Source organism: Centroberyx gerrardi, chromosome 12 (assembly GCF_048128805.1).
Source record: "Centroberyx gerrardi isolate f3 chromosome 12, fCenGer3.hap1.cur.20231027, whole genome shotgun sequence".
NCBI classification, from domain to species: Eukaryota; Metazoa; Chordata; class Actinopteri; order Beryciformes; family Berycidae; genus Centroberyx; species Centroberyx gerrardi.
The window spans coordinates 22,768,797-22,795,301 of record NC_136008.1 but is presented as its reverse complement, the minus strand read 5'-3'; the positions used below and the strand labels follow the sequence as shown (position 1 = coordinate 22,795,301).

The 26,505-nt window shown below is 43.6% G+C and overlaps 3 protein-coding genes across 3 annotated transcripts in view; 2 read left to right on the top strand and 1 right to left on the bottom strand.

Annotated features, from left to right (window-relative positions):
• The window catches only part of LOC139914971 (E3 ubiquitin-protein ligase RNF19A-like), a 49,397-nt gene extending 46,237 nt beyond the window's left edge, over positions 1–3,160 (top strand). Inside the window, exon 10 of the mRNA XM_078287165.1 lies at positions 136–3,160. Coding sequence (XP_078143291.1) covers positions 136–940 — 805 coding nt within the window. The 3' untranslated portion in view covers positions 941–3,160. The remainder of the gene's footprint in view (positions 1–135) is intronic.
• Positions 3,161–3,215: 55 nt separating this feature from the next.
• On the bottom strand, positions 3,216–20,274 carry LOC139914972 (sperm-associated antigen 1-like). Its single transcript, XM_071903440.2, is given in 18 exon segments — positions 3,216–4,998; positions 5,650–5,973; positions 6,432–6,593; positions 6,819–6,945; positions 7,945–8,086; positions 10,218–10,375; positions 11,476–11,628; positions 12,763–12,862; positions 15,482–15,937; positions 17,278–17,386; positions 17,837–17,967; positions 18,176–18,306; positions 18,550–18,655; positions 18,792–18,904; positions 19,161–19,231; positions 19,312–19,434; positions 19,573–19,732; positions 20,117–20,274. Coding segments are annotated over 18 exon segments (2,853 nt in total). The 3' UTR covers positions 3,216–4,869.
• A 2,113-nt stretch (positions 20,275–22,387) lies between these two features.
• fbxo43 (F-box protein 43) lies at positions 22,388–26,488 on the top strand. The gene is made up of 5 exons (XM_071903443.2): positions 22,388–23,211; positions 23,339–24,133; positions 25,111–25,213; positions 25,443–25,637; positions 25,874–26,488. Exons 1-5 carry the CDS (start codon positions 22,388–22,390, stop codon positions 26,123–26,125), a joined length of 2,169 nt encoding a protein of 722 aa, XP_071759544.1. The 3' UTR covers positions 26,126–26,488.
• The last annotated feature ends 17 nt before the right edge of the window (positions 26,489–26,505 follow it).

The following is a 26,505-nucleotide window of genomic DNA, read 5'->3' as shown; positions in this document are numbered from 1 at the left end:
GCTCTGAGCTGTTGTAAATTCATTGTGAAATATGGTCTTTCGAGGCTTATTGCTTAATCATGCTACACACACATAGAGACATTTTCCTTTTTTTTATTAATCTCTCATACTTTGCCTCATCCTCCCCTGTTCCAGAGATGGGAACAGTATGGAGGTGCAGGTGGACATAGAGTCCAAACCAGGCAAGCTGCGGCACCACAGTGGCAGCAGCAGTGTGGACGACGGCGGCCATGTCGGCCGCTGTGGCTGGACCTGCTCCTCCGCAGGCTGCACCTCCTCTGAGGGCAAAGGAGCCTCTGCCAAGTGGGCCAAGGAGCCCTCCTGCTCCTCCTCCTCCGGCTCGGGGGGCAAGAAGAGCAAAGGCAAGCTGCGCAAGAAAGGCGGCGGAGGCACCAAGATCAACGAGACGCGGGAGGACATGGACGCTCAGCTGCTGGAGCAGCGCAGCACCAACTCCTCCGAGTTCGACTCTCCTTCGCTGAGCGGCAGCCTGCCCTCGGTGGCCGATTCCCACTCCAGCCACTTCTCCGAGTTCAGCTGTTCCGACCTGGAGAGCATGAAGACGTCCTGTAGCCACGGCTCCGGCGGAGGCGACTACCACACGCGCTTCGCCACCGTCAGCCCCCTGCCCGAGGTGGAGAACGACCGCCTGGAGACCTGCCCCGCGGCATCCTCCTCCCAGGGACAAGGGCCCGCGATCGCCCCCCACTCCCCCACCTCCACCACCTCCTCCCTGGGCCACAGCGCGGAGCTCTCCCCTCTCTGCTTCATCACGGAGGAGAATGTCAACCTGGTGTGCCCCGCTGAGCTGGACTCTCACAGCAACACCGGAGAGCTGCTAAAAGAAACCAACAACAACCAACACCATCGCCACCAACCACAACATCCAACCCCGACCCAGCAGCAGCCCAAGAACTCCTGTATACAGACTGAAATCTAATACCTTAAGTGCTGCAGACAGACGCCATGTTTTTAGTTAACCTCTTTTTCCTCCACTAAACTAACCACCATAGCTTACAAAGTTTAAACTGCATTTTCTGTTATTCCCTTCTAAAGGGACATGGTATTATTGGGATTCATTTCCTTCATAAAAAAGCAACCTTTGGAAATCAAAATGTATCTCTGTGTCCACTGACTGTCAGGAGGTTTGTTGGAAGTGATGAGAGGTTTTCAAAGAGCAGCGATGTGAGAAATGTTAAGATTGTGAATGCTGGTGTTTCTCCCTGTGTGACCCTCAGACTGCTATCCCCACAGTTCAGACACCTTGTTGATAGTTCACTTGCCACTTCTGATGTAAGGCAAACCATTGATTTGGTTGCTGTCGTTTTGATCTGTGTAGGTTAACAAAATAAAACCACTGTGCCGGTTTTGCCAGTATTTGATTTTGGCTCTTCAATGCGGATGCAACACCATGCAGGAATCTTAATGTTATAGCTTTCCAAAAATGAACAAACAGGGACCAGGCAATATGATTCACCATTTTTCCTTTTTTTCCCAAATTGAATTATTAGTGAGAGAGGAACACTTCTGTTCTCTTCTGTATTTATTATTTGTTTTTCTTTTCTTTTTTTCTTTTTTTTTTGGATGTTGCATTTGAAATGAACCCTGTAGTGTAGAAATATGAGGCTTGGGCTCAACTTCCTAAATGCATTTTAGCACTAAAATCCTCTTTATCGCCTGACGTGTAACGCAACTGAGATTCTCTTGAGGTGGAAGCAAAACCAAGTCCCATTTTGGGAGATAACAGCGTTGCAGCAGCAACTCAGTAACTACTGAGTTCAGACCCGTAGCAGAAATCTCCTAAAAAACAAAACACTCAATGTGCTTTCCCCATTAGTGCTAAGATGCCTTTGGAAACCCCAGGCCTGGTTTTGTTCTGTGGACGGCTTGTGAGGATATGTGAGAGGGGAGGGGGAGGGGGAGGGGGGGAGTTTTGGAGCAGAAGTGTCTGATTTCTGGTTTGACCGCTGCTCTCTGGTAGAGATTTGAGAAAGGTCTCTGGAAGGCCACGGTTTACCCTGTCGAGATGATGCTCAGAGTCATTGCGATAATATTAACCAATGGGTTGGTCAATTCTGTGAAATTGTATAAAGAAAATGTTTCGTCCTGTTCAAAGGTGATTTATTCAGGCTGACGGTCTCGCCTCACTGAGTAAGAGAGAACTTTGATATCTATCTTTGTTAACTCATGGTGCCTTCAAGAAGCTGTTTCTTTCTGTTTGTCTTTGTCTCTCTCCACCGTGTCTTCAAGACTTAAAACAATTACATGATAGATTTCAGAATGTCTGTCTATGTAGTGAGGGGTATTAGGGTATTCATTCACATGCAGTACATACTGTGGTAGACATGGTAAATGAAGACTTTTCAATTGCCTACCAAAGACAGCACTCAGGCTCTTGTTAAATCTTACTCCTTATACCTTTGATGTCTGTTTTTCACCTGTAGACACAGTATGGTGCATCCTTTTTACACCATAGGGATGAATGAAGACAAGACCCAGGAATATACACACATACAGACTGCTGTTTTGTACATGCTTTACAAATGCTACGCAAATAACCGAGGCCGCAGAATGGCCCGAGGCACCTGCACTGTTAACCGTATTTCTTCTTACATTAATGTACTGCAATGCACAAAGTTAACGGGGATACATACATTTGTTTGTTATGGGTTCCCCGCCCTATTGATTTGTCCTGTGATTCCTGTTTGTGTTGCCAATCGGTGCTGCTGAGCAGACCTGAAGTCAAGTTCTGTTTCAAATACTCTGTTATTTTTGAGTGTTTGCTCGAGCCTGTCTGGAGCCTCACTGAGACCATTCAGTTGGCTCAGCTGAACCTCTACCAGGTGGGTAAAAGCATCTTGAATGGTATTTTGACCCAGGTCTGTTACTGAGCGATCACTCAGTTTGGTTTAGTGGATAAGGCTACATGCTGCAGCCCTCCCCACGTTAAAAACAACATTGTTTGGTTCTTACTTCCTGGTTCTGTTTTGCTCATTCTTCACCAAAACTCCTGTTTCTTGATCCTAATTTGAACACTAGTGCCAGATATAATTTGTAATTTGTGCAGAATGGCATAAGGTATTTGTATATTTGTTTGCTAATTTGCTTTACAATATGCGTGTAAATGCATATCTGAAAAATAAAAAAACAATTATATGAACTCTTTTTGTTGTCCTCATTAGTCTTTCAGGTTATGCATTGAAAAAAAAAAGTACGCCTGTTATTCAGTTTTTATTCAGCTGTCATTTTCCATAACATATTCACAAATATTTTAACTCATAGCATAGAGAAATAAGCCTTTATAAAGTATTTTTCCACTTTATTCATAAATAACCCTTTGTGACTCTTTAAAACATTTTTTACATCTCTACTGAAATATAATAGTAAAACCAGAGTGTGGAGAAACTGTAGAACACATGCAGTTACTGCCTCTTGGCTCCCAGCTTGTCTCCCTGAACTGAACATGGTACATTCATTTAGAATTTATTAGATGTTAAAAAAACAGAACTATGGTTTGGATTCAGACAGTCAGACAGGCTTTTAAGTTAGTAAAAGCCATCTATTACTTAAATCCTGACTTAATGACATACATTTAAGACATTTGTGTGCATGGAAACCAGTTCAAAATCTGCAGTGTGGTTTACATGAATCCAAGCCATGTAAGACTTGGTGACATCTACTGAATGATACTGAAATCTGTCTGCACTCATCAAAAACAATATATTCAACCCCTAACCTGAAATCCAAGGCACACATCTCATGAAGATGCTGCTTCTCTCCAGTGTGCGCACGGCTGCATGTCCGACTGCATCAAGCTGCTGTGAAGATGAATGTGCAGATGTGCGTTGGCTGGCAGGCTCATATTAGGTAAGCAAATAGGGGGAATGACTTCATGTCATTCTTTATGGGAATGACATAAAGACACCTTTACTAACACTTGCTAGCTGGTGTTTAAGGGTGAATTTATATTAGAAGAGTCAGATTTTTTTTTACTTTGATCATTGCATTGCTGAACTAACATTGGAAAAAAACAATCCAATCTGAGTGATGCAGGGTTAAAAATCTGATTTTATCTTCCTGCTCCTAAAAAGAATTACCAGTAGAAACCTGTCCGATAGATACTGACATCATACTACACAGAACAGCGACGAGACTTCATGCTTCTTTTTGCGAAAGGCTTATTTTTTTCTTCTTCTTAAAAATAGACAATGGACACATATGATAAAACTTTATCTTATGTTTTTCTCTGTCAGCAAGGAATAGCTTAATTATAGTCCAGCTCAGTAGCAAATGACATTAATTTCTGCTTTCCTATGTAATATTCAGCATGCATTGAATATATCATTTTCAAGAGCTTTTATCCGACCTTGGCCGGTGCCAGCCGAGCAGCTTTGACTGCAGCCTCCTTATCAGCTGACTGATAGGAAACAAAGCCTCCACAGGGTTCAAGGACCAGGAGGACTGAGCTGAATTCTGGGAACAGGAGCCTGTCCTGAGCGAAGGGAACTGCCTGTAGGGGAAACACTCGCCCGTAGCCTTGCACAACCTGAACATTGGACCCTACGCATCAATCTGTCATACATTGCAAATGGTTAGTGGTAATACAAAAGTATGTCTGAATAGCAAAATGTTTTGGAGAGAAAAATATATATTCGTTATATTGTTGCCGAAACATACAGTGATCAGATAATATACAGCGGAGACCAGTAAAATGAATGTGTTCCGGGTCCATAGTATTGCTCTGGGGCACGTTCTGCAGCTTTCCTGCCCTTGTGAGCTGAGTCCTTGTGCCGTGTTTTGCATAGATCCGAAGTGTCGTAGTGGTAGCTCATGCAGGAGGGAGCAGGAGGGGGAGGGGGGGGAGCGGGGTCAGATATATTTGTTGGCCAGGTTCTGAACATCGTTCTTAGTGAACTCGGTGCTCTCCGCAGCGGACAGATGCTCAAACAGCTGAGTCATGTGGCGACGCTCGTCCTTCTCCAGCAGCATCAGCACAACCTGCAGAAACAGGACAGTCTGGTCAGGGGCGGCGGTTTTACTAAAACCCTGATGAGCTGCAGCAGAGGCAGACGCAGGGTCTGATGTCATTTAACACTAAAACTCCCAAACCCGCTTATATCGACTCAGTCTCTGGGCACAAAGTGGAGAAATGACTGATGACTGGCAAGATGATATTATTTGGTCAAATGGGGGAAATTATTAGACTGCTGTCCACTGTAATGATAAAAACTACAAGATCACAGTAGGAACAAGTTTGTCAAGCCCATGATATCTCAAGTACCTGCCATGCTCCTCAGTCTATTTGAAACACTGCCTGAAATGTCCACAATTCTTGACAAATGTACAGAAATTTCTTTTAAGCACCATTTCCTGGCAGAAACAGTGATAGCAGTTAAGTGTAGTAGGTGTGACTGTACTGTAAAATCATACAAAATGTAAAGCCATTTCACTTTCAGCATGCCTTCTACATACCTATCAGATTCAAGCCTTTAGTGGACTACAAAACATTGTTTGGATAGAGAATGTTGCTCATGGTACAGTTTGGGAACCGGACCTAGGATCCTCATCTATTTCCAGGAAATCAGTTCGGTAAAGGATGAAAAATGTGTTAGAAAACCCCCCAAAAAACAGCAAACCCCCCCGTCTTACCGAGAACCTGTCGGCGGTGTGCAGGTGGCTGAGGTGTCGGTAGACCAGGTTGGGGTCTTTCTCCAGCAGGTGGGAGTCCAGCGCCTGCATGATGAAGCCGACGGTGTGTCCGTCCAGCTGGGTGCTCAGGAAGCGGGGCAGCGTCTCCGGGGCGGTGGAGGCCAGCAGGTCGGCGCAGGCCGCCGTGTTTCCCCTGCTGCAAACCGCGTTCAGAGCCTGGCCGAAATCGTAGGCGTTGGCCGGCTGGAGGTTGCCGGTGACGTCCGCTCCTCCGCCGTGGCTCTCCGAGTCGGGAACGGCCGCCGTTTCCTCGTCGCCTTCGACCTGAGGAAGAAGACGAACAGAGGCGATGGGGTTAATAGTGGATTGACAGAGGAGATTTTCCTTTTTTTTTCTTTTTCCTCATCCCCATGTTGTCAAAGTCAAATATATTTATGAGAAAAGAGAAAGGACAGGAGAGAAGTTTTGTTGAAGAAGCTTTCTATTTTGAGGAAAGTAGGCAGGTCTGCTTGTGTACATGCCACTGCATATGTCAATACACTGACACTGCAACTGAATGAAGGAAACCTGAAGAAAACAGGCAGGTGTGATCATGATTAGGTATGATCATTATCAGCAACAAAACTTAAAAAGCATGTATTAGTTTATCTAATTGGTTTGTAAAACGTGGATTAAAAGGTTTCATAAACCCAAAGGTTGTAGAGTTTTCTCAACCCATAGAGGATTTAAGTTAAAACGTGAAATGTTGCGTGGAAACTGGAAACAGGTGTTAGTGCTGCTACCTCAGTGATGGGGACGGTCTTCCTGGGTTTGGCCGGTGAGGCGGCGTTGGCCAGGCTCTGTCTGAGCAGCACTGTCACCTCCTCCAGCTCCTTCTCCGCCTCCTGCACGTTGGGATCCTGCTGCAGCACCTCCTGCAGGTCAGAGCTGCACGCCAGGTAGTCCTGATGGCGGGACACAAAATATACCTGAACATATGCACACAATATACGGACAGCCTCCTGGTTGGGAAAATACAGCGCATACATACTACACTTGCATTCTATCTCGCCAACAACACATATCAACACATAAAAAAGTGATTTGCATCTCCTCCATCCTCCTCCTGTTCAGTGTGAACATGTTTCTCCCCTGGCAGAGGGTCTTCGGCTGTGGCCAGCTCTCCTCACCTTGAGGCCCTTATTGGCCATGGCTCGTCTGTAGAAGGCCTTCTTATTGGCTGGCTCCAGTCTCAGTGCTGCGTCACAGTCCTGCTTGGCCTCAGCAAACCTGTCCAGCTTCAGGTAGCACAGGGCTCTGCGGACACACACACACGTCACCTAACATCTATTTTGTGATTTTCATTTTTGTCACTAGTAGCTAAAGTATAATCACTTTGTAATTCATAGACTATAATTCAAGTAATCTCCGATACTTTACGTTTATTTTTTCTTAATGAACTCATTGTGAGTTCTGTCCTCTGTATCTAAACAGGTGTGTGGCAGTAAGACCGGTGTTTACTCTGCACTGGTGTGGCTGTGCATACAAGCTCTTTCAGCAGCACAGCACAAGACACACACACATGCACACACACATGCACACACACACAATGGGAGCAAATTATTCATGTCAGCAGCACAGTGTTTCCTCTGCGACACGGTGAACAATCAATCCACCTACTATTGTGAGAAAGAAGAAAGGGGAGAAAAGAGCGGTGGAGGGCAGAGAGTGAGAGAGAGAGAGAGAATGAAGTCAGACCTGCCTGCTGCATATACTATGCATGCTGTGTATCTCTCTAGATGTAAGATAACATACCGCTGGCTATAACTGGAGTCCTGACTAAAGGGGAAAACACAGTGTTGTTGATGAAGCCGGCAGCTGCTTCCTGATCCTCGGCCATTCTGTTCCACCTTACCAACAATACATGCTAATTTGGTATCGCTGACTGACTGCCTGACGTCATGGATGGGATTAGAAGGCGGCTAGAGCGCTGCATGCACTACTGGACAGATGACGGTCAGGGACAATCAATCAGTCTGTTTCAATTTAGTCAAACTGATGAAGGGATTTTTAGATGATTTTGCCTGACATTCCTGCATTGTTAGACAACAAACCAACCAACCAAACGCTTTAAGCCACCAGCACAACCCAATCATGAATGATCCTTCATTTAAGATGCATGAACACAGTTTGAAATGACCCCATTGAAAAGAGAAGCGACAAAAAGAGATATTGAAAGACTACTGTTTCCTCTCTGTGGGGACCGGGCAGAAGTGAAAGTGACCACAGCCCTGACGGTGTGACAGGGCCTCTCACCTGTTGGTGTAGATAGCACATTCTTCCGGCTTCAGCTTAAGGCATTCACTGTACTTCCCCAGAGCATCCTGGTATTGGCCCTTCTTCACAAACTCATTCCCTTCTTGCTTCAACGACGTGAAACAAACTTCTGCTTTCCTTGCTGGAAGACAAAAAAAAAATAAAGAAGAAAAAAGCTGAGTGGTGATTATTACTAATTATTCACACCAAAAACAATTGTGCAAGTAAACATTCGGTTACATTCCTTTCACTTTGCATTTCATTATTCCCAGGGCTACTGTTAAATCTCTCTTTTCAACAGAACAGTAATGAATCCACAACAACACTTGCAATGCAATTTAATTGAGCTCCCTTTTCTTTCTCTGTGAAAACCTCACACAGGGGAATGTGCCCGTTCTCTGTGTTATAAAGCCAGGGGGTTTAAACCCCTCAAATTAATGCAAGGCTAGCTGGACATGAGGCATGAAAGTCAAGTCAGCGATCAGTCACTGTGTGGACTGAGGGCAAATCAATGTGCTCAATACTGTCTTCTGGGAAGAAAAAAAGTGCCAGCGGCTCCGTTCTTCCATTAGAGTTTAAAAATAGCGTCTGCAGCACGGCCTTGGGGCTGGAGAAACTGCATGGTCAGGGAACAGCAGAGACAGGTCCACTCTTATTAAGATTAGGCCTTTAGCATCTCCCTCCCATCTCAGGGGATGAGTGACAGAGAGGTAGGGACAGAGACAGAGACAGAGAATATGTGTGTGCGTGGGCGTGTGCTTGCAATTATAAATGGTAGCACTTCAGAGTCTATGAGGCCTGAAGGTTATTTCCCTGCTTCTGTGATGAATAGTGATGAATATCAAGCATGAATGTAAACAGCAAGCCCGTTTTATCCAAAGGTGCTTAGAATGAACTGGGTGGGCGTTGAAATGAATTGGACTTGCATTAGGAACACTGTGCCAGCATGAGATCATGGCGATGACATAGCGATGCAGTGCCATAGTGATACAGTGATGACCTTAACATTTTCCCTCCCAGCAAAGCTATTATTTCATCACATTTCTGCTTTACTGTAGGATATATTAGAGTGACAATAAAGAGATGAGTTAGAAAGCGATGACATGTGACACGTTAAGAATCAGTATTAAACTAATGACTTCATATGAGTACACAGTCACTCACTCCTATCACAATTCAAGCCACTTATGTGCTATCTGTAACGGCAGTGTAACTTCAGTAATGGCAGTTGTAATAAAGTCAGTGCAGGACTGTTAAAATGAAGTGTGGTCAAGGACAAGTGAACTACAGCTGAGTTTGTTCTGTTTCACCACGGCACTGAGAGCCATATTCAGGTCAGTCAGACATTTCACTCCTCTATACCTGTGCTCTATCAAACTTCAACAAGATTTACAGCATTTATGAAAATCATTTTATGTAAATCATGTCTTTTTATTGAGCAGCATCAAATGAATGAAAGGAAGTGAAAGTTGCATTACAGTACCGTAAAATGGAACTATGAATCTTCACACCTAAGCTGCAAATTTTCACACAGCTCTTGCAATCCTCTAAATTTTTTTTTCAGAATAAAATATACTTCATGGCCACAAATGTGCCCGTAGGACTGGACTATTCTTATTTGTCAGTTATAAAACACACACATATATATATATATATACATATACATATACATATATATATATAAAATATAATAAAAACACAATTTATCCTTGAGACAGAGAACCCTTAACACACAGACATATAGATAGACAGACAGACACACGCACACACACACGCACACACACACTTAAACACACTTAAAATGGTAATCTCTAATTTGTATGATTTTTGGTGACATCTGCGTTCATTGCTGCAATGTTTCTGCACTGCACTTCCCAGAGATCACCTGTCAATCAAACAGTGCTTCCAGTAATGTAACTTTCTCCTTGGATTTTCTGTTGATACAGTTTGAGTTTCTGTAGGTGGCGCTCTGTTCTATGTCTGTTCAGCCATGGTGGCTATCACTGTTCATGCTAACTACCCAGTTCTTCTATTGATTCCTAACAAACTGCTGCTACTGCCGACAGAAACCTATCACTTCCTGTGCGCCAGAGGATTTTTCCCGGGAAAGACCTACCAGACACCGGGTGTTTAGAACAGCAAAATGTAAAAGCTTTCATCAACTGGCTATAGGCTGAATCATTATTGTGTTATGTCAATCGGTGATAGAGAGTAGCAAACCGGACATGTATTTCTATGAAAATGTCATGGATTATGACTTTAAACACACACACCTGCGTCCCTGGCGGCGTTCTCCGCTCTGGCCTGGAGGACCTCGGCGCTGGGCGGCTCCTCTCTGCGGTGCTGCTGAGCGGACAGAGGCACCAGGGGAATGTCCGGAAGCTTCTCTCTCCACTCCGCACCGTCCTGCTCGATCAGCACCCTGGTGATCCTGGAGGAGGACAGGGAGCGGTCGATACATGGGACATTATACATGGACACATACGCAAGAAGAATGTACATTGAGATGTACACACACACACGCACACACACACACACACATATCCAGATGAACAGAGACAAACACATACACACACAAGCAAGATATGAACAAGTTTAGAAGAAAACTGGTGTTAATATATATTTAATGAAACCATTTAAAATGCAAATAAGGCTGTAACTTTTTACGAATGCTTAGCGTGCATTTTTGAGTGTTATTCAGTTTTATAGCTATATTCTGTGCTGATAACTGAGGCCCATTATCCCCTGATACTCCTGAACACGCAGCACCCAGGTGAGTTTCCTTATTACGTAACAGAGAGAGGACACACAGTCTGAGAGCCATAATTAGCTTCTAGCTAGAGCTGCTTGTTAACAGCAGTTAAATCTGTTAACTGCTAATTAGACTCCGTCTGAGTGTTTGTACAGTTCATTTGTTTCTAACTTTAGTCTTCTCATTCATTTATTATGCTCCTTTTGGATGCTTCTTTTCTGGAGCATCCATATTGTCTGATTCAAAGTATGGGAATGATAAAATGAAGACTGTGTAAGGTAAAAGAGGTTGGACAACCATATACTAACAAAATCTGTCATTAATCCTGTGATAAAGCCTGCAGGTAGAAAAAGACTCTCTAGCTCAGTCCAACAGACAAGCCTCTGTCTCAAACTTGACCTCAGTTAGCTGAATGAAGAAGAGCGGAAATGTATCTCTGAAATCTAACTCAGCAAGACACCTAAGGTCAGCGTCAGTGTCACTGAGAATTAATATGGATAGAAGGAACACTTCTTCTGTTATAGCAGTCTCCTTCAGTACACCTGAAATGGCAGCCACAGCCACAGTGCATGAAGCTGAGGAAGGTGAAATGTTCAGGACAACAGCCACTGCGGTGTTCAGCCAAATGCCACATTATACCACTCAAAAGTGTGGATTTGAATGGGAGAGCCCATTCAATCAATTTTATTTCTCTGCAGTTTCACCTCCCTGCCTTCTGAGGCCTCTCGGCTGAAGGACGGTGAGGGGAGAGGGGAGAGGTGAGAGGTGAAGGCTAATACCTGTTGACGCTGTCGTGTGCCGCCTGCACGCTCATGTCTATCTGCAGGACCGTCTTGTAATCCACATAGGCCTTGCGGTAGCGCTCCAGGGACTCATAAGCCATGGCCCGGCGCAGGAGGGGCTTGAGGGAGAACGGCTGCAGCTCCAGGGCTCTGGTTGGTATTAATAGATGTGATGAGACAGGAGGAAAGGATCAAGCCTGCTGCCTCTGCTACAGACACTGCTGTGTGAGAATAACGGCTGTGTGTTGCTTGAGTGGGAGTCACTGTCTGCGATACATTTCAAAGACTGGATGTGTGTTTGTGCTCCTGTGTATGTATATTTGTGTGTATGTGTGTCCAAGTGTCATGCTTTGGGAGATGGAAACAGCTTGTATATGCTTGGGTGAATAAACTCCAGTGACCCACAACCTAATCCTTCTGTTTGACTAAAGATCATCTGAAACTGAATTTAAGGCAAACATGCAAAGCAATTAAAAGCTTACACTCAGGAAGTTCCCTCAAGTTTCCTCATGTTTTATCAAGTTGTAATATGTGCGTGTGTCTTACGTGATGAAAAACAAATAAGGCTTTGTTGCTTATAAAACTGTTTCTAAAAAGATTAATTCAAATCCGTTACAACACACCCTCTGGCAAATCCTCCCTCATAAAATATTCGGGAGCAAAAGTTGTAAAACACGATGGTAATCTACCTCAATAAACCCTGACAAAACCAAACACATTCTTTTCTCCATGTTAGTTCACAGAAATCTGCTCGAATGTGATCTGCATTCTCTATTAACAAGATCTAAGTGTTGTGGTTCCCCATCCAAACACTACACCCTTTAATGATACCCAATTCTACATCGTTAAACCCACATCCACATCCACACCCACATCCACCTATATACTATTAAGTCCAATACTGAGGTATGTTAAATCACAAGGCTTTCTAGATAAAAAATGGTGGCATCCACACAAACATATTTCAAGGAAATGGGAGGAGGATGTGAGTAGATGGCAGATGTGTCGTAAAGGCAAAGCTTTGTAGGGTTCTGAAGGGAAGAGCCAGTGAAAACAATTGCAAATCAGGGTTCACACCCACAGCTACCATTCCTCCTCCCTCCACTTACACACACAATGTTATGAGGCTGCTATAAAGAGTCAAAGGTTTTGGTTTATTGCTTTGATTGCAAAACAGTTTATAGGTTCCGCCTTAAGATTAGTTGTTTTGTACAGTGCAATAAAGTTTCAAAAGTAGTTCATGTTGGTTATGTGGCTAACCTAGAGTGTTACTGCTGGTCTCACCTTGTGCAGTCCTGTATGCATTCTTGGCTGTTGCCATCTTTCAAGTAACAAGCCGCTCTGTTAGAATGCAGAATACATAGATCCTCTGGACTATCAATTCCTGCACAAAAAAGAGACAAACACCATAGATAAGAAGCACAACTCAGAAACTGTCACTGTGGCTTGCCAAATCCCTCATGGCATCCCTCCAAATAGGCTCAATAGGCTAACCTCTTGGTATGCTATATGAAGTGAGGCTTCAAAAAGCCCTTGTGTGTTATGAATCATTTAATATTCAGAGGGTAATGGCTGAATCTGGCTGTTCGATGTGTCCTGACCTGACACAGAGGGCATGTAGAAACAAGACATGGGTTTCAATGGGAAGTTTGGTGTGTGCCATTGTGTCAACACCTGGTAACTACAGTATATGCGTGTGTGTGTGTGTCTGTGTGTGTGTGTGTGTGCATTGCAATAACCGGTTCCTGTGATGTCTCAATGGAGGACATTTTCTGTGTGTGTGTGCCACCATTAGGGGGTGTGACTTTCTCAAACACTTAGCGGTAAGAAAACATAAAAAGCTTCTTCTTGGACTGATAAATCCCAGATTATTTCAAAGCTGCATTCCTGCATAAATTCCCCGCCATAGAAATACTGAACTAGCACTTCAATAGTTCTGTGTATTCACACACCATTCTCCCGCTTTGAGTAAATTTCACATCTTGAGCTATACTTGTCACCTGAGGTGTGAGTGTGTCTCCTTGACCTGTGCTTAGGTTAAACCCCAGTTCCTTAAACTCTGGTTGGGACCCAAAATGGGCTGCAGGCCTACCTCTAGTTTTCCACTAATATATCATTATATTGCTGTGTCACCGCTGTTTTCATGTCCCTGGACATAGTTGAAAGACAGAATGTCTTGTCAAACCACTCTGAGACATTTCCTCTTGAGAGTTCAATAATTCCCTCACACAGACTACACACTGCATATTTGTCATTCTCTCCTCTTGCCTAACAGGATGTTCACCCAACTTTTCACTATCATTATCATTGAGGCGGGCAGGACAGATGGGCCTAGATATTACACATACAGCAATGCGCTTCAGCTACAATAAGTAGAGCCAGCTTAGCATGGCACCTCATCAGATCAAATTAGATTATGGATGATGACACAGCGTGGTAGTAGATGCTGGTGGTGTCCATGTCTCAGCAACTGCTCACACTCGGTCAGATTACTGTTGACGGTGGTGTATGTTGGAGATCTGGACCAGGGGATCCACCTGGGCATGATGCAGACCCCAAAATGATTCCCCAATGTCAGTAATCAGATTACACTACGCCCCATGTGGGCAGCATATATCTTGACTTTATGGAAATGAAGAATAACAGGTTAGAGTGATTGCTTGCAATATGATTTGTGGTGAGTTAGTATATATTTACCTCACACAGCAGGCACCATCTATGGAGAAGCTACTATCCTATTGTAGGTGTAGCTACATATCGCCTGTGTCCAACAGAAAACTTCCATATCTCATTTTGAGCAGAAATATGTGTCATGACCGTGGGACCCAGTGAAAGACTTTGAAAACAGCTTGGACGTCAACACTATAATGACTCAGTTTTTAAACTCCCTTTTTGGAAATACCAGGGTTTTTTTTAGAGACCATACTGACATATGATTAAGTAGATTAAAAGGTTTCAAAGGATGTAGCCACATCTCTGCTCTAGGCTGTAGTCTATCTGAATTACATGTAGCCCTTGGTACATCAGTCAGATGATGGACACTGGATGATATCCAGTCACTTTCACGCACAGTAGGGGGGCAGTGAGTACATGATGACAGTCATGCACTACACTGACTGAAGAAAGAGAGAGAGAGAGAGAGAGAAAGAGAGAGAGATAGAGAGAGAGAGAGAGAGAGAGAGAGAGAGAGAGAGAGTGTTCATGGGCTGGTGAGCCTGACAAGCAGCAGTTTCTCTCCCTCTTTCACGCACCCATTCTCTCTTTCTGCTCTCTCTCTCTCTCACTCTCTCTCTCTGTGAGATTTACAGCTGCAGTCCCACAGATTCAATTTCACAGTGAGTGGTTAGAAGTCATGTGACCTAGACAGACCTGAGCTGAGAGGCTTAGCGCCAGGCTGAGGCTAAAACAGAAACACTGTCCATACACACCACAACAGCCACATTGTGACGCATCACTTTGTCCCTCTAGGTCCAGTCATTAAATACACCAACAAACAGTCCAAACTTCTGAGTCCTAACACCTGGATAGCTCTTGTGAACACTTTGTCACCATTTTTAGACTGCATATCACAATGATGTGGACTGCAGGCTGGAGAGAGAATTTCTGTTGTACTGTTGTTTTGCACTGTGATAAGGAAACAAAAAATAAAATGGACGCACTTCCATTATAACTGCAAGGTCATGACCTTTGATTTACGATTGCAGTGGCCAATTACAGGAAATGTATCAAGGGTGTTCATGGCGAAACGCCATTATTAACAATACAATTCATTCAAATATGGGCGAGATAAGTGATGGAACATCAGTCTATTAAACTACATGATAGGCCATTTGTTTGTTGTCACAGCATGTTTAAGGCACACTGATGTTAGATAGTGGCACATATATAACTTCTCTCCAACACATATCATCAACCAAACTGTTATAAACTACGTAACTAACCAACCAACAGTCTAAGACTAAAATACCAAATAGCAACAACCATGAAGATACCTCAACCCTACCTGAATCTGTGAAGCCGGTAATGGCTTGTGAGTATTTCTCCAGTGCATCGGCAAACTGTCCATTTTTAAAGAGCAGGTTCCCCTCATTCTTTAGCCGGGCCAGAGGTGGGGGCAGGGCTCCACAGGGGGCGTCAAGGTTGACAGTTCCTGCTGCGCTTCCTCCAGCCGAAGCTCCCTTACCGCCGCTGCTCTGATCAGCCTGGACTGACGCTGTCGAGCCCCTTTTGCCTGTTCCGTTGGCTACCTTATCCGGAGACTCCTGCGCTACTTTGTACTTGTCTGAGCTGCCTCCTTTGCTCTTCCAGTGTCCATGATGGGAGTTGTTGGACTCGCTGTGTGGGCCCCCGTCCCCTCTGCCGTGGGGCTTTTTCTGAGCGTTTCCCATGTCTCCCCTTACGGCAGGAGCGGCCGAGCTCTCATCTCCTCCCACAGGCTGGCTGGGTTCAACCGGACGAGCTGGAAGGGAGAAGGAGGGAGGGAGGGAGAGGCAGAGAGAGAGAGTGCAAAAGAGAGAGACAGAGAGAGAGAGAGAGAGAGAGAAGGGGGAAACACACCCACAGGATGCAGTCAGCGGTTACATCACTGTGGGGGAGGGTTGGACACACACAGCACAGAGCCACTTGAAAGGGGGAGTTCCAGGAAGCAGCCGCTCTCAACAGTGAATTACGAAGGCACTGGGTGGGGGTGGGGTGAACAACACACAGGCACACACGCACACAGACACACAGTATGAAATGTCACGTTACCCAGAGGGACGAGGGGGTTTCCTCTCTCAGCAGCAGGGTAGACAGCTAGTTTCTGATGAAAATGACTTCCCTATACTGTTCCCTATAGGCTGAAGTTTCCTCAGACGTTCTAGACACACCATGAGAAATTAGTGATTTTACTAGTGGATTAGAGGTCAAATCCTTTGTAGCTAAATAAGGGCATGGTAGTCAATGCACTGCTTTGGTATCACAATCATTATCAGGATGTGTAGATCAGGTTTAACAAGATTCTAGATTAATTTCTGGGTTGATTATGGGAATTATGAAGGGCCATTGGCTTGTCTAGAGTGTGTGAACCAAGGACATACGGCTACGTACACACTGCCAGAATTCGGTAGTGACAACCGAATTCATGAATGAGAGTGAATTCGCATGTCTGGTACACACTGGAGCAGAGCGGAGTAAAATTAGTAGATGTATGTACGGGCCCACTCCTCCGATCTCGCGATGGTTGTAAAGAATGTCTGTAACCATAGTAACGTTTACTTCAGACCAATATGGCGGCTACCTTTGCCTGTATTTTCAGTTTACTTGACACCAGTGACACCAGTAACACCAGTAACCAGAGGCGTCAATTTATCCATAACAACCGCCACTGACAGTAGCCACATGAACTTGATACTTTTAACCGCAACATTTGGGCCCAAAACCGCAGAACTGAGGAACAACTGCAATATTGAGGAAACAGACTGGATAGAAAATTTGTCTCACAACACTTACCTCCGTCTCTTTCAAATTAACGGTGATAATGTTACGTAACGTAACGAGCGTTGCGCCTTACGTCACGTAACTACCGGTTGTCCAGTTCGGTTCTGGTACACACTACTCGGACTATCCGCTCTCAAATTCGGTTGTCAATACTGGGAATTTTCAGGGAGTGAGTTCGGTTGTAGAATACGGTTGTCACTCTCCTTAATAACCGGACTGTGTGAACGTAACAGGATTAAGTGACAACCGTATTTAGTTGCAGTGTGTACGGAGAGGTTCAAACAAACTCACCATTCTGTTGTGTCTTTATCTCGTCTTTACTGTTCTCGTCCTCTTCTTCCTCTACTTCTTGGATGAGGATTTTCTTGCCTTTGCTTTGCTGCTCTGGTTGGCATTCCCTTATCTTCTTATCAATTTCAATCAGAAGTTTCTAAATCACAAATTCAAACATAAGGATTTTTTTTTTAAGCCTATTTTATCAATCACTAACTGAAATTCGTTTAGTTTCAGGGAAAACCCAAACCATTTCTGTTAAAGTCAAATGTAAATCAGTGGTGATATTCTTACTCATATAGCAATCACCCACAGATTACTGAACCTAACTGAATGGCTTGTGTGTGATTTTGAGAGCAACTCATAACAACAATAACAACAGTGTCTAGGAAGGTGACCAATGAGCATCCTGAACCTACCTTATAACTGAAGAGCTACATTATTCTCCATTTGATTTGATAGACTATACATGGTATTATTCATATTTACAGCAGCTGGAATCTGTTTTCAAAGTCCCACGTCTCAGAAAAATACAGTGACACCTAGTGGACAAATAGGCTACTGACATGACAGACTAGGGCTTGAGGTTTGAGGCTGGGTCACCTACAGTAGCTGCAGCATTCTGCGGCTCTTCGCAAAGCACAGTCCTCAGGTCTTCAGCAGCCATTTGGAAGTTGCCCATGTTTTTCTGCACAGTGGCACGGCGTAGCAGGGCTGATGATCAGAAATAAATGATAACTGTAAATACACTGATCCTACTGTATGCTACTGCACTGTAAATTTTAATGTAATGCATTGCTGCAGTAAAAATACAAAACAAAGTAATGCCGTATATTGTAAATACTGTAAACATTACAATCATATTTCTATTTACAAGCATTACATGCATTATCGTTGATGAAGATAATATGTATTATCTTCAACATGCTACTAACGACGAAAGCACCTTTCATGTTGCCTGGTTCCAGCTCCAGCACCCTCTGGCAGTCTTTCATGGCATTGTGCCAGTGCTTGAGATTGATCTCTGCCTGGGCTCTGTTGTTGTATGCAGCCACAGTTGGTATAATGGATAGGCTCCTGTAATGGAAGGCCAGAAATGAAACAGGCCTCTCTTTAAAATGAGATTAATGGACAAACGCTTTCGCTGCAGGTTATAGGTACAATAAATGGGAATTAAATCGGACCTCAATGTGCATTCTTAATGAAAGATAGAAGTTGTGATCGTTAAGTGCCGGGCGAGAAGACAAAATCCCCATGAGCCATATGAAACGCTTGCTGTAATAAATGAGTTTTAAGAGCCCTACGTTAAAAGGGTCTGACCTGGAATAGTATGCAACTGCATCCTCATAGTCGTTTGCTCTGAAAGCCTCGTTGCCTTTGTCCTTTTCACGGTTTGCCAGGAGGATCTTCTCCTGGTGTGTCAGTGCTGGATGTATTTTAAGAGAAATCACACATTTTGCACACACACACACACACACACACACACACACACACACAACGTAAGTATGCTTAATGCTTTGCGATGGCCAAAACATGAATAGATGCTATACAGAAGACATTACATGATGCATTCACTTTGGGCTTGATTTTGGGATGGCCAGAGTTTATGATGACAGGTGGATCTTTTTTGGCCAAATTCCCGTCAATTCTTTCACATGCTTTGTCCACGTCAAACCTGAAAATAGAGTGGCAATGTATTTAGGAGAATGGAGACAGATTGTGAATGGACACTATAATCCCACAGTTCCTGGAGCTGAACAGCATCAACGATTCAATCACTGTGCATCTTTGTAATGAAAGAAGCTTGGCTAATGCCTTTTTACAAACTAAAACACTTGTGAAATCTTTTAGATACAGCGCCTGTGGCATTTGTAAGAGTCTTTGTTCTTTCTTCTGAATCTAATATGCATGAAGAAACAAAGATGACTCACTTGTCCCATTCTCGGTAATTGCGTGGGAGAGTGCTTTTTGAGGAATTCTTCTTTTCTTTTGGAACTGGATTCTGTGATGAAATCAGACTTTGTTTGAGTATCTTTTTTGTGTAACCAATCAACCGAGTATACTGTTAGAGACAGGCTTTACCTGACTGAGTGGAACAGAGCAATTGGAGCCTCGTACAGGTGGCATATTTTCATTCTCCATGTCATGAAACATTAACTGTTGTTTTAGTGAAGTTTCAGTCTCTTTGGCTTCTTCTTGCCACATCTGTAAAGAACAAAACAATAAATGTCATGGTGTTGCTGACAGATTACTGGAGAAGATATATGGACATATATGGAGAAGAGGTGGCAGAGATTCAGCAGGATTTATGAAAGAATCATTACACTACAGTGTGTGGACTACCTTCAGCTCGTCAATGATTTGGCTCCATTCATCTTTAGAGAGGCTGGCTGCTGTGGCCACAGGGTTTTCCTTTCTGAGAGCTCGGCTCTTATGGTCCAGTCTCTCCAGGTGACTCTCACAGAACTGGATCAGATGGGGGTAAATGCCCTCGTCTCCAGACCTTTGACATAAATAACATTATTTTTCACTGAATGAGAGGTTGAACAAATCACACATCTTTCAGACAAATGTTTAGAATTACATGTGTGGTGACAATCTACTTTCTGACAGCCATATATTCAATCAGTCTTATCAGGCTGTGTGTTATAATGTGCTGTGTTACTTGGTGATATGTATTCCATTTCCAATAATGCAGGCAAATTTCCCCATGGGGACAGTAAATTAATGTGAATGAATGAATGAATGGTGGCTGGATGAGGGGAGTGAATTCTTTAGGTGAGAAACAACTCACCAAACAATACAATGGAATACAACACCTGATACATCATACAATATCAGCGCTGCCTCTTCAATAAACCTCAAGCACAGAATTTGTGACTTTCACCTCAGTACTCTCAAGATCTTCTCCAGGTATTTCACATCTTTGCATTTTTCAATGTAGTCATAGTCTAGGTGCTCCACAGGGACCTTCCCATGATAGTCAACGGTGGCTGAAACGCCAGTCTCTTGGTTTAGAAGTGAGGAAACTGATTCTGCACTCATGGCTGGAAAGACAGAAGCTGTAGGTTGAAAGTATATATGAGTTTAGTCAGTTATCAGGTCAAACAGCTATGTTAATAGTTGGCTAGGAAGTTCTGAGTGTTAGCTAACTTACTAGGAAGCTAAAGTTAACGTTAGCTGGGTAACAAGGGCGACAATAATGTGATTAAACGTGAGTCAAGACATAACTTCGCGTATAATTTGAGGAACTAACGTTATAACTGCAGGTTCATCTGACACCATTCTCGTAACGAAACACGAGTCTTCCTATTTACGGAGTAGTAAAGTTAGAAAAAGTTATTTTTACCTGTGTTGCTGTCTGGCTAAAGCGCTCATCTACAAAAGCGAGGTCGGTTGCTATGGTAACTGCACATCTCGCGGAAGGCCAGCTGCACTCCGAAGCGGAAACACGTGACAAGAGCCACTGTGGGCTCCAAATTTGAAAACGTGGCTGCTAGACGCTTGTTGAGGAACATGTAGCTAGGATAGAGAAAGAGCGGCTAGGGGTTCAAGCTGAGGCCTAGAATTTGGACCTGATGAAACAAGATTGTCGACTGGGCTCCACACTCTTTCCTTTGGCCCGCTTTTATCTAGAGGTAAGTGTTTTTGTTTGTTATTTCTCTTTGGTGCCAAGTACAATTGTTTTATGCAATCTAGAGAACCAATTACGTAGCCGTGGCTGTGTTTTTTTCGTTAGAAAGCTAGCTGATATTGACCTTAGTCAAGTTGCCTAAATTTGTTAAAATATCGGGTACTTGCTATATTGGATGTATGCCGAACTGAAGAGTGGATCCTAACGATTCGTAAAGGTCGTAAGTCATGTTCGTTGTGGATGTGTACATTCATCAATATGCAAGAGAATGTTAAATTGTCAGATTTTTTAAGGGAGTTTAGCAATGACCATCTCTCCATCCAATAGCTGAGTTCCCAATAGCTCTAGATATATGCAAAGTATATTGGGTAAGTTATAATAAATTTGCACAAATACACGTAACGTGTGATGCTTATGAAACATATCTTGTTTGGGTGACATTTGTGTGTTTTACACAGATGTTTTGTGCGCGAAAGCACAACCAGGACCTATGCAGATCCTGAAAATGTCTTAAAATGCCGTCGATTTTCTAAACACTAGCCCTTGGAAGGTCTTTAATGCAGTTAATTTTAAATCTTTTATTCGTTTTCATTTGTCTTAAAAACTATTGCGGTTAGTGCCCCGTTTTTCGGTGAGATAGCCCATTCACGTAACGTTAGACCTAAATTATCATCTGATGGGGCGACAGTTGTTTTTTCATCTTCACGTTTAATTTTAAAAATGTATTTGTCATTCTAACCGGAATGAAAACTGTGTTTTAAGAGTCTCGCAGACACCCTCGTTGACATTATTAGTAGCCATCAGCGGGTGTTGGTGTATGATAGTCTTAATGAAGTCCCAGGGGTCTGTCTGTAGTAGCCAGGGTTGGCTTTTCCTTTTGGCGGCTACAGCTCAGTTTATAGCGGCATCATTGAGACCACGCGACGGGGGATTTAAATCAACACCACGCGCTCACATAGCAACGCTGGTGGAACAGCTGAGATTGTTTTGTGTTGAACCAGCTGAGTTTATTGGCGATTGGCGTGTTTCACAAACTAACGTTACGTCGGTCCGCTAAAAAACACCGACAGACTCACAGCAAAGACAACATTTCGTATTACATGACTCTTACCTCAACTTCTGTCATAAAGTGAGTCCAACATGACAGCACCTAACTACAGTAGAAACAAGAACTGGCAAAACAGGCAACATTTAAGCTAGCTTAGCTACTTAACCTATGTGTCTAGTGTGGTGACTATCCAAAGTTATAATTTGATGTTCTCCGAAAACTTTACTTGTAGTCATGCTGTATACCTGTATAATGTTACCTCTGTTTCTTTTCCATCATAAATTGAATTACTAGCAAACGTTAACTGGCTAGACTGCAACCCTAATGCTAGCTTGGCTTTTGAAGTGTCATGTTTGTCTATTATGCTTGAGTAGTTTCACTAACTTTTTTTGTTGTCTTGCAGGTCAGTTGACATCCTCTACTACCTCCTGGTCAGTACAGTGTTTCGGGCAAATAGCGCATACAGGAAGAGGAGAATGGAGTGCACTCCTGATCTAGAGGTCTACCTTGAGAGCTGCAAAGATCGACACTGCTATGGGGTCTCCTCTGACAGTGGCTACTCTGGTTTATTCAGCAGCCCAAGAATGTCCAGTGGAACCAAGTATGACCTGTGTAGGTCCTTGTCTTCAGAAGTTTTCCATGAAACACCTAAAGAGAACATACAGCTGTCTGTCACCCCGAAGAAGGAGAGGACCAAAGAAGTAGTCAGACTTTTGGACAAAGATTTCAGGGGGGCACATCAGCCATTGACGGCTGGCTGGTGTGAAACTCCGAAAGTATCTAAGAGAGATGCCTCATTGCGACGCAGACTTCTCATGTGTAAATCTGCCACGGATGTCAAAACTGACAACACAAGATCACCATGCACTAAAAGGACTGAATCCTCCCGCAGTGCCAGGTCTGAACACTGTTTCAATGCATGCTTTGACTCTCCAGACACTGTGATGTTGGGGGCTTTGGCATCAAGCACTTTAAAATCTGAGTCGGATGTGCCGCTGTCTGGTAGGAAACGCCGCCTCTTCTTCTCGCAGGTGAGGACCTCCACTCTTGAAGATGGTAAACACAACCTTGGCGAACTCAACAATATTGAGAGGAAGGTTTCGCTCTCAGATGCAGATCTCAATGAGAGCATTATATCCTCTGACGAACTTACTATTGAGACCCCGTGTTTGAGCAAATTCCTGCCTGCCCTGTCTAAGGAAAACTGTAAAACTCCAGTCAACAGTGTGGCAGCTAACCTCTGTGAGAGTCTAAGTGTCTTGAGCACACCATCATCCACACATACGCCCAAATACAACAGGTAGGTGCTTTTTTGACGTAACTTTTTTGTAAAAATTTGCCAGGACAAACAACAAATAAAACACAGATAATCCATACGTTTGACCAAAAGTCACCTGTATTAACACTCACTCTCAACCCTCAAACAGGTCCATGTCTGAGGACAGTGGTTTCAGTTCCCTGACCCTTGACAAATCCCAGGACTCGTCGGTGAACCACGATGGCTCGTTCCAGGAGCTGCTGCTCTGCTCAGCCTCCAGAGGAAACTGTGAAACCCCACATCTGGCAGAGATAAAACGCCGCTCCCGGTTGCAGCGTCAGCACAGGCTCTCCACGCTTAAAGAGGGGGGCTCTCAGTCTGAGGAAGAGCTCAGAAATATCAGTCAAGCTCGTACAGACAGCGATCTGACGGACAGAAAGCATGAACATTTTTATCAATGCCACAGCCTCTCTAAGGAGGATGAGGTTTTTGCTGACAGTGCCACCCCTCTCAGGGCCTTTTCTGTCAAACTAGGCAACAGCATGACCCCTGTTGGCGTGGCCTCTACCAAGCAAGACTATGTCACCCCTCTTCGGACAACCGCAGCCAAGCTAGATAACATAACACCTCTTAGCACAGCCCTCGCTAACCGAGATATCACCCCTCTCAGGACGACCCCAGTCAATCTCTCACTGACCCCAGCTCTGCAGCTGGTCCATGCCATGTGCCAGCGGAAGGCCCAGATGTTAGTCGACCAGAGCCCAAGCTTCGAGGAACAGCTGAAGTCCGCAGCAGCGCTGGCTGAGACCCCGGTGACGTTCAGGACCACCATGCCATTGGCAGGGCTCATCGGCAGGAAGATGGGCCTGGGGAAGGTGGACATCCTCACAGAACTGAAGAAGAGGCACCTCAGGCACATCCTGGCTGTCGTACTCGGCCACCTGTCCTCTGAGGACGTCTTCAGGTGAGGAGTTAATGTTTTCACAAAACAGGTACCGCTGTACAAATTCACATCATCATCGTATGTTTATTTGTGTTTTTACATCTATAATTCAATACAACTTCATGACTTCCCAAAGGGTTTTTAGGTCCAATTAATAAATTGACAATAAAAACTTTATCACTTTTCACAAAACTACACAAAAATTAATCAAATCCAGTAAGGGAAATTGTGCAGCATTCTAGATGGACAATCTTGGAAGCGTAGCACAGCTTCAAGAACAGGGCATTACAGTAGTCAAGACAAAATATATAATTGTAACACTTTTGTTTTTGCTCCCATTTTTCATGAGTTGAAATAAAAGATCTAAGACTTTTTCTATGCACACAAAAGGCTTATTTCTCTCAAATTATGTTCACAAATTTGTTTAAATCCGTGTTAGTGAGCACTTCTCCTTTGCCAAGATAATCCATCCACCTGACAGGTGTGGCATATCAAGTGCTGATGCTGATTAAACGGCATGATTATTGCACAGGTGTGCCTTGGGCTGGTCACAATAAAAGGCCACTCTAAAATGTGCAGTTCTTATCACACAACACAATGCCACAGATGTCACAAGTTTTGAGGGAGCATGCGATTTTTTTAAATTTAAATTTTTTTTAAATTTGAGAGAAATAAGCCTTTTGTGTGCATAGAAAAAGTCTTAGATCTTTTATTTCAACTCATGAAAAATTGGAGCAAAACCAAAAGTGTTGCATTTATATTTTTGTTCAGTGTAATTATGATATAGAATTACAAGATTATATAAGCATGTATAATTCTTAGTATTGTTCAAGAGGAAACCAATTTAATCTTTTGCAATGTTCACAAATTTGTAGAAACTTACCTGAACTCGCTTTAGAAGGTTACTGAATTAATGTTGCTTAAAAGCACACAGAGGCAGAATTACTTTTAAAGCTGTGCTCAGGGCCTCATTCATGTGCTTGTTGGTGTTTTGGCAGGTTTGGTCAGGTGTGCAAGAGTTGGAATGAAATCATCCAGCAAGACAAGCAGGCCAGCCGCAGGAGAAGACTTCACCTAAATGAAGTGGAGGCTGCCCTTGAGGTAGGCGATTTGCCATTAGTCACTACTGCTGTGAAACTACGCTCAGATGTACTGAAAAGCAATGAGAAATACCAATCTTACTCTGCCTCGTGTTACCTATAGCACTGTGTCTGCCTCTATTATCCAGTTTAATGATTGCATCACTGTCATCCAGCCTGTCAAGCTTGATAAAGCCTAGCGATAAACACCGTTGTACTGACTCTTCCTAATCTGTTTTGTTGTCTTATAGCTTGGCGGTGCTGTCCACGTCCCTGATGCAGAGACCAGGCTGACTCTGCTAAAGAGGTCGGTCCTCAAGTCGGTCCAGGCCCAGGCCAGGACCTCCAGCTACTGCACCCCACAATCAGGAAAACGCACTTTAACCCCATTACAACACAGCGCTTCACACTCAGGTAGCAGCAGCAAACAGGAGAAGTTCCTGCAGGTGAGTTTAAGAAATCACAAGACAGAAAATCTCCTCAAAAATTACAATAAAAATGTTGATGTACTAATTACTATACAACGGAGAGCAAAGGGTCTTCTTATTTAGCTTATAAAAGGGAATATGCAGGGAAGCTTACATTTAAACATGTTATTGTAACAAGCATTTACTTCATGTCATTAAAACCAAAAGGGATAAAAAAAATAAATAAATAAATCATTGCTTTGATCTCCAACCAGGTTGCCAAAACCCTGTTCAACGACGAGTGCCTCAAGCCGTGCCCGCGATGCCAGCATCCAGCAAGGTGTCACTCAGTTAAGAGGGAAGGCGTGTGCAGCAGAGCCGACTGTGGTTTCCAGTTTTGCACAGCCTGCCTGTGCGCTTTCCACGGCTCCAGAGAGTGTGGCAGCCAGTCTGCAGGCCGCCGCAACAAGAAGGACATACTTCTTCCAGGAAGCGCTCAAAGCAAGCGAAACCTAAGGAGACTGTGAGTCTCCTTAGGTTTCGTTTTTCCTTAGGGTGAATTTGATTCTTATATGCTGATCCGAAGTCAGCAATTTTACTGCTAATGTTCAAGGCAAGGTTTGGCAACAAGCAAGGAAGCTGATCTGTTGCCAGTATTCAAGAGCAAGTTCTCTGTGCCTGTGAATGTGTGTTTGTGCCTTTGTGCCTATCTATGTACTGTGATTTTTTTTTTTCTCCCTTTTTTCAATAGTACTTACTTGTGTGTTTTTAATTATGAATGTGGAAGAAGTCTCACCAGCAGATACAATGACTGAACTTGACTGTTGAGTACTCTTCCCCTACAAACTGATCTACTGTACAGAATGATATTTTTCTTTTTTTCTTTTGAATTTCAGTATGAAATTCT